Genomic DNA, 12,512 nt, shown 5'->3' on the forward strand with positions numbered 1-12,512 from the left:
ATCATAGATGTTGCGTAGTAGAGCTCGTGTGTCAGGAGAATCTGTTTATCCCTTGGATTTTTCGAGAAAAGAGTTTCTCGCCTAATGTATGGTCCTTCACGTGATGCCAGCGGTTTGTAACGAAGTAAGTTTAATGCACGCTGCATGAGATTTATGTTGAATGAAAGAACAAGATCGCACATGCTACGCAGACTACGTCACCTTATGCAAATGGATCAAAATTTTTCGGCCTAGAAAGTATTCCCATCGACACTCGCGTTTGATAGCTTGGGCTAGAGGTAATCTCCCCAATTTTTATATGCATATGCATAAATCGACTTGAATGTCCCTATCCTGAGCGCATCTAAGGGGAAGCTCTGCAACACATGCTGCCTTTCATGAATTTAGGCACAATGAGATGTTAAATCTTAGAGTTCAAGTCAGCTTTGCCTTTTGGTGCATTCTTAGAACTTGTTTTCCATCTCAACCCTTATGTGCACACCCCTGGTGCCCGAAAGTATTATTTTGCACTGTCTCCTATAGATTTCATTAAGTATCATATAAAAATTTAAGTATCGAACCATAAAGGTGTATCTGCATCTGAAAGCCACGTTGAAAAGTTTTGTTCCTGAGCTACGCTGGTCAAGAACGGCTAGGGCGATTGTTCTGAATGCTAAAATATAAACGCTTTCTCTGAAGGTGCGGAGTGCTGAAGAATCTACCTGTGATGTGGCTAGACCCTCGTTTACCTTAGTCACAAGACAAGCATAGATACTTACGTTTCCATACTTATCGTATACATACGTGTGTACAAACCCAACTACGATTGCATGCATTCATCCCAAGAACTGCATATTTTATATCATAAGCCAGTTATGTAAATGTGTCAAACTAAGTTAGCTACTCATTTAGCATACGAATGCAGTTGCTTGGTTATATGAAAGGATATCCAATCTAGCATACATACACATGTACATATGTATGTATGTATATATATGACTGGTGAGTAAAAGAAATATAATTTTCTAGAGTTTAAGTTCAAGACTATCTCAAGGCCATTTTTAGTACTTTAAAAGGTAATCGTTCGTAAGTGTACACGTGCACGAATACGTTTCCTATCAGTGCATGTGAAACTCTACCCACAACAATATGGTTTTTGGAAAAAAAAGAACAATGAAGTATTTCGAATAAGAATAAAAACAAAACTAGTAAAACCCATCGTATTTGACTCAAGTCAATTGTCATCAAACAAATTGAGATTTCAGCCACTTGTGTGCCAACCTTGCCCTTGTTTATGTCCCCAAAAGGGATATGCACTATATCTTATAGCACAATGGGCACAGTTCATATAGCATTTGATTAAAAATTTTAATCGCTTTTTACCCATAGCAATGGTAAGCATATTTATTTTTTCTAAGTGTGTTAGGGTGTAAACAATCGATGAAAAGATTCGGGATAAGGCAAAGGATACATCTATAATGGGTCTCAGGATATATGGAAATAGATGGAATTGAAAAACCGAATGAGCTAGCAAAAAAGGCGCATCCTTCGAAGCTTGTTCCGTAGAGGTCCCAATAAAGACGGGCGAGATTAGGAGTAGGCACAAGAAAAACAAATTCGGATAGGGGTAAAGCGCAGAGCTGTAAAGTTTCGAAAATCATGTGCAGGTGTTACAACCCTAGACTAACAAACTTACTCTTATCATGATGAAATTTCCGACTGGATATTGCCTTCTTGCGGCACATGCCTTCATAATTTGGCCTAGTTGGTGATACCAGATGTAGAAAATGCAGGTTGTGGGAGGAAATGATCGGGAAGGTTTTGCCCTAGAAATGATACAGCTATCAGATCTAGAAGCAGCAAGTGACATTGGTACCAGAGAGCTTATAGTATTGAAGTATTTGCCAAGAGAACGGAGTCATTTCATAATACAGCACCTGATTTTTGATAGGGTTTTCAAACTTCTGGTTACACTAAAGACTCGGTAAGTCTATGTGAGGTACTCACGGAGCGGCAGTTGAAAATAGCCTAACCTGTTTATCTTCTTTCCTGTGCGGCAGTGATGCAGTCTTTGAATTCACAGGAGCAAGAACTATCCAGGCAATGGTATCTGCTCTTAAAAAGATCCGGACATTGCAGGTATATGCCCTTAAATTATATTCCTTAAGCATTCGCCTCATTACAAAAGCGAGTTATCATAAAAGTTGATGTCTTTTGCCAATTGAGTTTTTTTTTTAAATGGCGTATGCTAAGCTTTGCTTATAACCAGGATACTTTATTGGTTAACTGTTATTGTCATATTGTGGCGAATATTAGTATGACTGTGCTGTTAGTAAATAATCACAACGGCAAAAGCAGCAAGCAGCCACTCTTATGTACATACACACATTTAGGCAAGCAATACTTACGTACATAGAAGGCGACGAAGAATATCTCACATACACATATGCAGTTATCAGCTAAGAGAAGAAGTAGTTACTCACACAAGCATGAAGTCCAGCTACTCTAGAACACATGATCGTGAAATGACTAGACCGCAGGAGAATTGACGAACGAGATAACCGAGAGTATAAAAGCAGCGCAAGCTGAGGAATCAGAATCTTTGATTTAAACACGCTATTAGTTGTGAAGTACTACTACCAAAGTAGTCTAATAAAGACCATTTTGCCATACTGAATATTGAAGTTATTTGTTCGAAAGTTTAGCGATTCGAACTTTAGCAGAAGGTGCAAAATAATCGGATTCCCCCAAATTTCTTTACATATTAATATAACGTGTTTCTTTTCAAATACAGGCGCTCATTTGCAACTGCGCTGCATATCAAATAGATTCTGATAACCGCAGCCCTTTAGCAAAGTAGATCGGAGTCGAGTTGACCGGCATATCATTTCTTCACTCGATATTAAATTCTGTGAATTAAATTTCAATTTCTGACACTGCCAAGTATATTTGGAAAACGGAAAGTTAAATTTTTTGTTTGCTAAAATCAAATATAACATGATGAATGTGGGCTTAAGTCTTTACACAAAATCTAAACTTTTAAATTGTACATCTACATAAATGAACCACTGTACAACTGTATGAGGCCCATTGCAACGCAGTTCTATAACATTTGTCTTAACAATTTATTGCTGCACATTGATTGGTAATATATGTATGTATTTGTAGCAGTATATGGGAATTAAAAATGTAGAGCAGTTTAAGCGGGCACTTACCCTTAATATCCTATACGGGCTGTCACGCAGCAGACAAACTTGTGGTTCTGGTTCCGGTTGTAATATAGATTCGAGTGGCGTTTCTGCATCCTCAATCTCGCCACGTTTACCAGCTGAGGTAGCACGTTCAATTATCATGGAAAATATCCAGAACTGCGCAATAAAATAGGAATAATACAATTGATGAGTAAAAATTCGATTTAAAAAGAAATTAAATTGAAACACATAAAACTGTAGTCACAAATTAAAACCGCATAAGTTGTGATAAGGGATTTTGTTATATAATTTTTTTGCTTCAATACCTACTAAAGAAATAAGATGAATTGTAAGTGTTATTCTAGATTTATCATAGCACGTCTATTGGCTATTGATTTCAAATGATCATTTGGCATGTGTCGAAATTTTAAACTTTTTTTTTTTTTTGTATAACTTCTTCGATTGCACATTTCTCGACTTTAGCTGTTATGACTAGTGACCACAGATTTGTTTGTATTTAATGTCAATTTAAATGAACTCGATTTAGTTTATTTTTGCAACAGATCGATGACCTTACTACGCTTACTTGTTCACCTACCTTGCCTTGTTGTCGTTTATTTCGAAATGAGCCGGAAAGTAGCTTTGGTTGCGCTTCGACAAGTTCCGGTGATATGCCATGATGAGCGCTGTTATATAAACCATTCAATAATTTCGGCATATTGACATCGGCGTAGTGAAAGGGTGATAAAGTAATTGGGCTGCTGAAAACCAAAAAAAAAAAAAAGAAAATATATGACTTAGCAATGCAAATAAACAACACATTAATTAGATAAACTAAAATTTGTTTATATTTATATCTGCATGTATGCATTAGGGGTGTTCTTACTTCTTGAAATCGAAACAAATTTTAATTTATGGCTTGTGAATGTTTTCCAAAAATCTACTAAATGAGTTGTAGTCAAGCTTCTTCATTACTTCAATATCTAAAAATTGTTCATAGCTATAACCCGATTTTAAATCGAAATGATTTCAGCCCTTCTGTTGTGATTAAGACATGAAGGCAACATCAGGACATCTAGACATCAAAACATCCAGGCATCCTAACTTTCGCATTTATAATATCGCGCATCTATATCCAAACAGCGATCAACTCAAAAAATCGTTATTTGCATGTATATATTGAATTGGCAGGTCCGGAGGTACTCAGCGTTTCGAAATTTCAAACTTCGAGTTACATCCCTATCGATTTAGGTGTGCGACATATGTATGTATTGTTCTTGGTTCATATAGATTTTGGTCTAAATAGTTTTGGAAAAGTAGTCAGTTTTCGGGTTACTTACAGGATAAATTCGAGATCGTTTAGTAACTAAAAAATATACTTGGCGATTTACCTCCAAGGAGATTTAGACCGAGCTTCTTTTTCAATTTACTTCGTGTTCCTTTTTGTTTTTTCGTACAAATTGGCGGAACGGGATCTACATGTTTTTTATGTCGACTCCAAACGGCAGCTGCAAGGCGGATAAATTTTCGCTTCGAAGCTTTTCAGGGCAGAAATACATTCGAAGTGTGTGCCAAACTCTGCGGAGCACGCTGCCACTATACCAAGGTGGCCGCCGTTACGATTTCCGAATTATTTCTTGGATTTATGCGAGTTGCTTCAGGATGGTTTTTGGGCTACTTCTGTATCACTACGGGAGTATTTGAGATAATTTTTTGATAACTTCGGAAATGCTTTTGTGTAATTTTCGGACTACTTCAAGATCATTGCTGGACTATTTCAGAATGATTTTCGGGATAAATTCGAGAGTTTTGGACCAGTTCTTTTGCGACTATATCTAAAATACTTCAACATTATTTACAGACAATTTTTGCATTGTTTCGGGGACCTTTTCGCGGCAGTTTCAAAATTGCTTCGGACTATTTCGGAACCGTTTAGGGACTGTGATACAGATCTTTTCGGGACTGTTTAGGATCGGCTTCTATGTTGTTTTCATGATAATAGCCGCGTTGTCTTTTTACATATATATATATCTACATTTGAAATCAAATTAAAATGCTCACCGACAACTATACATATTAGTAGTGTATGGAAAAATAGTGGAGATACGAACCTTTTAAGTCATAGTATTTAACGCATACCAATATTGAAGGTGGAGAATAGTGGAGACACACACTTGTTAGCACAAATTTTATGCGCCACAATTTCATAAACGTAGATAATATTATGTACTAAGCAGTCTTTATAAAGTTCAAATGCATATATTTATACATGCAAAAAAAAAAAATAATATTTTCACCGAGAGTATTTCAGTACTATTCGCCTTTTGTCTCGCTATCGTTTTCGAGACAATTCTGGAACAATTTTGTTCGTTTCGGGAATGTTTTAGGAGCAATTTCGTGGCTGTTCGATAATTATATCGGAAGCACTGCTACGGAATGTTTTTGAATTATCGCCGTATCATTTTGATATCGCTTTCGGAACTAATTCTAGACCATTTGGGAATAACCTCGTAAATAAATGTTTCAGGCAAGAATGAGGCCCTTTCTTTAAAGAAAAATCCAGCATGTGCTTCATTATTTAAATCATTACGGTTTTCCGGACTATTTTGCAATTGCGTACGCCATGCTTCCGGAATGGTGACAGTTTCAAGATAACTTTCTGGACTGCTCCGGAGCTTTTGCCATCAAAATGTACCTCTTCTCCTTTAAGGACTTACATTTTGGTGATGCGGACCAAACCGAATATTTCATTTTCATGGAAGGCATAAAAAGAGGGCGCTTTTTTGGTTTTAAGCTCTAACAAATAATAGATAAATTTTATGTTAGGATGTGTTTAGTTACGAGCTTAGAACGCAAATATCTATGTTTAGGAGAATAACTTTGAAAAACGAGGATGTTACCTACTTGCCTATGGATAAATCTCTTCCAAGAAATTGGTTTGGTCCAATGCAGTAGAAAAAATTTATTTTGTAGTATAGTGTAATAAATATCCTGTGTATACATAAAAGTAGATGTAACAAAATATCTTCTTCTTATTGACTTAAATTTACCAAGGTAAGCCCTTATTAAGTAAAGGAAGCAAAATTCAATCGGACTAGCAATGAAAATCATCTTTAAAATTTTCTCTACTCATAAGGCCAGCCCCAAAGTGTATGTCTACTAGACTGGGTCGATTTATTAACCGATATCACGCCATCGATTATTGGATAGGATCTGGGCTCAGGGAAAAAAGTTCCACTACGCATACCCAAAAAGATTAATTTCCAGCCTGCGAAATTTAATTTTTTTAACTTTTTTCGCCTTTGATTTTTAAGGTTTTTCTCATGACCTACTAAAAAATTTTCATATGTATACCCTGTCCCGTAGTGGAACTTTTTTTCCTGAGCCCAAATCCTATCGAAAAATCGATGGCGCGATATCGGTTAACTTTCGTCCATACAAGTCGACCCACCCTAATGTCTACATATTTATTCACCTATGTGTTGACTTATATCATTTCACCCACATTAACGCTATTCAGCTACAGTGTGGGTTTAAATACACACATTAAGTGATTATTTGTTAGTTATTGTTATTAATTTTATTGGCACCAATGATACTTCAATTATTTGCATATGCATGCGTACATACAAATTCAGCAAATGCACATACATCAGATTGTTCTGAAAATACAATCGGCCGCCGTGATGTGATGGTAGTGCTCCGCCTACCACACCAAAGCAACATCAACATTTTGGAAACAAGTTTTTTCAATTAGAAGACAATCTTTCTAAACGGGGTGCCATGAAAAGCTTCTCAGTGAAAACTCATCTGCCTTGCAGATGCCGTTCGAAGTCGGTATAAAACAAGTGGGTCCCGTCCCGCCAATTTGTAGGAAAAGTTAAAAAGAGCACGACGCGTACGAAGCTTGGCCTAAAATCTCTTCGGAGGTCATCGCGCCTAACATTTACGTATTTATAAAGCCCCATGTAACTGAATCAATGAGTTTTACTAAATTTTCTGATGAAACTGATGATGAAACAAATATACACCTTGAACAGCTTTTCAAAACTCCATTTTTTTTGTACTTTAAAAACGATGCAGTTTTTGAATGAAAAATTCATAACTCGTGACTTGATTGGTAAAATTTGATGAAATGTTTTCATTTATGCGGGAAATAACGATAAGTATCGTTTTCATATAATTTTTTTTTTAATTTCACAACAATTTTGCGTATATGTTTAAGAGTTTCGCTTTTAGACCACGTTTACACATGCACTAATCTACAATCAATCCTCAATAGGTTATCTTAACGTTTACATATGTTCTATCCCCGGGAACTAGATTATTATCCGTAAAATTTTCACGTTTTCCTTTTATTTCGTGTATCCAATTTGAGATGACACCCTAGAGGTGGTACTTTGTCTATGAAAAAAAAAAAAATAATAATTAAATCCGCAAATTTAAATTTGTTCATAATAACCGATTATAAAAAATATATATATATTTGGGAAATCTAGTTAATTAATTAACGATTAGGAGTTTAGTAAGAAAATGAAGATAATCTCCTTATATGTAATATAGTTTTTATTCATTCTTAATATAAAATCCCTTTTAACTGTAAAATAATATTAAATAATTGTAAGTGGTATTAATTCGTTGTCGCTACACTACAAGTAGCACATTGTTAGTAGCTCATATTCCGCTATTTCGTTCCTTCTACGAAGTAGCTCAGAGCAGTGCCTAAGTAATGCTATCAATTTTATATGCAACGGCCTTGCTCTATGCTCTGTTCGCGTTCAGAGCCCGAACAGTAGGGCAGCGTGTTTTTCATTGCTTGCCACTCTGGAGTAGTAAGGGCAAACACTGAACAGAAGGCGGTCTTATATTTTTTTTGGTCAACTCCTTCCACCTCGCGGTCTAACACATGGTGCTCAACCTTAACATTGTAATATGTATGGCACATATCGACGCTTATTCCTCTTAAGCGCTATCACAGCTGTCATCTCAGGATTTGGTTGAGGAAAGCCACATCCAGAATTTATTTCAAAACCGCCCTTCTCATATCAAAATATATGCATTTATGAGAGAGGGTGTTCTTGAACCGAGTTCTGAAAAAAGGTGTTCGTCAATATAGTACTGAGATATGGTATTTTTGGAAAAGATTCCTAAGTAAGCTTAGGTTAGGTTGAACTGGCCGGTCCATGAGAACCTCACATAGACTGAATAAGTCCGTAGTGTTACCAGAAGTTTGTTTTAACGACCAAACTGAAAAACCCTATCAAAAACCAGGACCTATGTTATAAAATAACTCCGTCCTCTTGGCAAATACTAGAAGCTCATAGGACTTAAGCCACTTGTTGCTTCTAGATCTGACAGCTTTATCACTCCTAATAGCTGGAGTCTTAGCCTGGTAAGTGCAGGATACGAGCACAGAATGTGCTCGATCGTTTCCTCCTCCAGCCCGCACTTCCTACATCTGCTATCACTGACCAAGCCTAATTTAAAGGCATGTGACGCTAGAAGGCAGTGCCCAGTCAGAATACCCGTCGTGAGTCTACAGTCCTCTTTTTTTTAATGTTAGAAGCAACTTTTTTAGTCTAAGGTTATAAGAACTACAAATAATCTTCAACACTTTCCAGCCCACGCTTCAACCCACGCTTTCTTGCTTGGTCGACCATGTGTACCTCTCGCCTTCGCTTAATCTCGCCCAATCTAATTGGGACGTCTACGGAGCAAGCTTCAAGGGATGCGCCCTTTTTAGCTAGTTCATCCGGTTTTTCATTCCCATCTATTCCCATATGCCCTGGGACCCAATATAGATGTATGCTTCTCCTTGTCCTGATTCTTTCCAGGGACTGCTTACACTCTAACACGCATTTAGATGCTGTGCTATGCGAGATTATTGCCTTAATTGCTGCTTGACTGTCAATAGAAAAGTTAACACGATTGCAGCTTAGGCTATTCTCTTCCAGGATTTCTACTGCTTTGGTTACGGCTATTATTTCCGCTTGGAAAACGCTAAAGTAATCCGGCAGCCTGTAGGATCTGTTTATTTACGGATCAGCACAGTATACCGCAGACCTTACTCCTTCCGCTACTTTGGAACCGTCTGTGTACACATGTATCGCCTCGTCCGCCATTTGAGCACCCTTGCGCCAACCGTCCACCTCTATTGTGGCCTTAAGATTACCCTCGAAGCGCAGATAGGGAATCAGGTGGTATGTTCGTCCTGTGATTGATGACGCTATACTACTAAGGCCGTATGGTCGGCGCTCAAGCTGCCCTGAGGCACCGAGCCTGGTAGCAGTTGTTAACGCTATGTTCTTTTCTACCAAGTCTACAGGTGGGATGTGCAGAATGGCATACAGTGCAGCCGTCGGCGTTGTTTTCAGGGCTCCCGTAATGCTAAGCATTGATAGTCTGCATACCCCCTCTAATTTTTTGAGGTAGGTTGTTTTTGTGTGGATTTCCACCAAACAAGAGCTCCATAGTATAGATGAGGGCTAACAATCGCTGTAAAAGCCCAATGAGAAAGAGAGTAAGGCAGTCTTCAAACAAATTCAGACATATGCCGTTTTCGAAAAGGCTGCGGTTAGTCTTTTGTAACTTTTGGGTCTTGAGGGTTTTATTTCTAGTAGTTTTTAGTAACGCTGGAGTATTATTGTAGGTAGGTAGCACGTTTTGGGCTTGGAAATAAAAAAAAGTTTCAAGGAAAAGTTTGTTTTTTACAAAGCCGTCACTGAATAATAATTGATGGAACACTAATAACGCAAATAAACACCATTGTGGTTCTATAAATAGAACAAATGAAACCAGTTCTTCAAATGAACCGTCAACAAAAAAGCATAACTTGGTAACAAAGAAGACAACTGGAGGAAAAGTTGCACAACAACAAATGCAAGGTTGGATAAATCTGTTTGTCAATAGTTCAATCCTCCTATGAGTGCAGGTTCGAATCCAACCTCCCGCAGAAAAGGACTTGAAGAGATTTACAAGCTATAATCGAAAAAATCCATCCTGATGTCACGTTTAAAATTTTCCCAAATTATTAAATAAATTAAAAATTTAAAATTTCTTCAAATAAATGTTTTCATACATTTAAAGCAACAAGGGCAATTCCCGCTTAACTCATCCCACTCAGCATTTAGGTGATTAAATTTTGAATTTCCCTACATATCAATACAATTTGATTACTCTTTCTGACTAAATAATGAGTTATCATACAAAATTGAACAAAAAAAAAAAAATAATAAAATATGAATACTTTTGATGATGAAAAACTAAAAAGCATTTTTCGATCACTTTTTGGAATCATATTTGAATAAAATGTGTTCACTTTAGGTGATCAAAAATTTATAATCATTTTTCATTCTGCTTTCTGAATCTTTTATGAATATATTTGTTGACTGAATAATGACTTTTATACTTGTTGAAATTTTACTTTTCATTTTATTTTTTTCACATACACATATTTTTTCAATCATGAAGCTAAGAAAAAATATATAAAAATTTTATTATTTATGCAAAGGATATTCTTCAAGACAAAAATAATGTAATGCTGCTCGTGAACGAAGATTTCCCCAACCATTTCTCCCCTTCAGCTTCCCAGAAAATACACAATGATTGATCAATACATAGGTTGTGAGCTATTTGAACCCCAGGTAAGTGAAACTATCTTGACATACCTGGATACGGCTTCAACATCCCGTATCGTATCCGTATTTTAAGATGCAGACGATAATGCTGATGTTGGATGTTGTAGTCGCAGGTGTATATCGGTCAAGTTTGTTTGCGAGTTACCTTTGGCTCCAATAGCTTACTTCCGCATGCTTTCTTCCCCTGATGAAATAAGATTAGCATGTAGTATCTTATTTTGTATGAGACATGAAGAATAAATGCATTATAATGGCATTCAAAAATGATTCAAAAATCTTAACCAAAACGATTGAAATATATTCACGAATATGATCAGAAAATGACTGCGAAAAGCAGTCAAATATTACTCTAAAACTATTAAAACTCAATTTTACAATGATACCAAATATGAATAAAAAGCGTTTCGAAATAGGAATCATAAATGATTATTCAAGAATAATCACATTTATGGTAGATTTTTCTCCCGACGATACGTTGTTTTCGAACAGAAAATGGTTTTAAATTTTAACTTTTTTAATCATCTTGGGGTATGATATTTAAATATTTTTTGATCAAGATTTTCAAAAAATGGTGGCTGGGATACGAATAAATTATTAGCAAATTATTATTATTTGGCTGTGAAATATATCAGTTTTGAGTGGTTTTATATATGAGTTCGATTACGTATACCAAAACAAAAACTGGTTTGTGGTCAGCAAATACTATTTGACTTCTATAATTCCAAAAAAAAAACCGATTGGTATCTGTTTTTGTATTTGAAACTGTTTAAGCTTTGTTATTATCAGACCAGATTGTTGAAGGTTGCGATGCAGATTCCAAAAATTGACAGCTTCTAAAGGGTTATAGCTTTTATTTCAGTTTCATTTTCAAAATTTTACAAGTACTTCACACACGTTTCCAAAAAAAAAAAAATTTATTTAACCGGCGATTTTTATTCAATGAGCCGACTTCTTTTTCAGTCCTTCACAACTTTTTAGCCTACCTCCAAGCTTGCTTAGGTTCCATTTTGTATACACAATTTCACACTTATTAGCTGGTACACTACTAAAATCTTACAATAAAGTACCGATCCGAAGGACCTTCCACGAACGCGTTCGAATGAGAAGTAGCGCTTGCAAATAGTCATTCTAATATAAAAATTAAAACGAAATTAAATTAAAAATCAAGTAAATAATTTTAGTTATACCAAAAAAATGAAAATAAACAAACAGTTATATATATGATAGATTGTTATTTTACTGAGAATGTCATGCTTTTATCATAAATGACCTCAACCTGTGCTCAAACATTCTAACACATGAGGATGTACGCATATGTGTGTGGTGGGGCGCGTTACACGCCAGTGTCTGATAAAATTTTATGTGTCCTGTGTTGATTATTTTTACAAACTGTGTGACTTACCTAACACAAATAACACCACTGTGCAACAAAGAAAATGAATGCAAAATATTTTCTTTTGCAAGCAATTTGATTCACTTTAATTTTAATTTTGTATATTTTTTTTTGATTTCGTCACCCTTAATCTATAAGACTTTTTGCTATCGCTATTAATATATTCTTGAAATTTTCAGTCCTTACCCTGCAGTCAAAAGCCAAATTAGTCAGCAAACATTCTAGTTCACTGACTAGGATTTTGTGGCGTTATTCATACTAGTTAGCGTTTCATTTGGATTTTGCCTGTCGAACTCAATGAAATGTGCTACC

The 12,512-nt window shown here is 36.0% G+C and overlaps 1 protein-coding gene across 1 annotated transcript in view; it reads right to left on the reverse strand.

Annotated features, from left to right (window-relative positions):
* Nucleotides 1–12,512, reverse strand: part of TrpA1 (Transient receptor potential cation channel A1) — a 201,784-nt gene that overhangs the window by 182,473 nt on the left and 6,799 nt on the right. The window contains exons 2-3 of the mRNA XM_067788778.1: nt 3,769–3,931; nt 3,195–3,347 (exon numbers count right to left, since the gene is read on the reverse strand). Of these exons, the coding sequence (XP_067644879.1) occupies nt 3,195–3,347; nt 3,769–3,888 (273 nt within the window). The 5' untranslated portion in view covers nt 3,889–3,931. The remainder of the gene's footprint in view (nt 1–3,194; nt 3,348–3,768; nt 3,932–12,512) is intronic.

Source organism: Eurosta solidaginis, chromosome 5 (assembly GCF_040869045.1).
Source record: "Eurosta solidaginis isolate ZX-2024a chromosome 5, ASM4086904v1, whole genome shotgun sequence".
NCBI classification, from domain to species: Eukaryota; Metazoa; Arthropoda; class Insecta; order Diptera; family Tephritidae; genus Eurosta; species Eurosta solidaginis.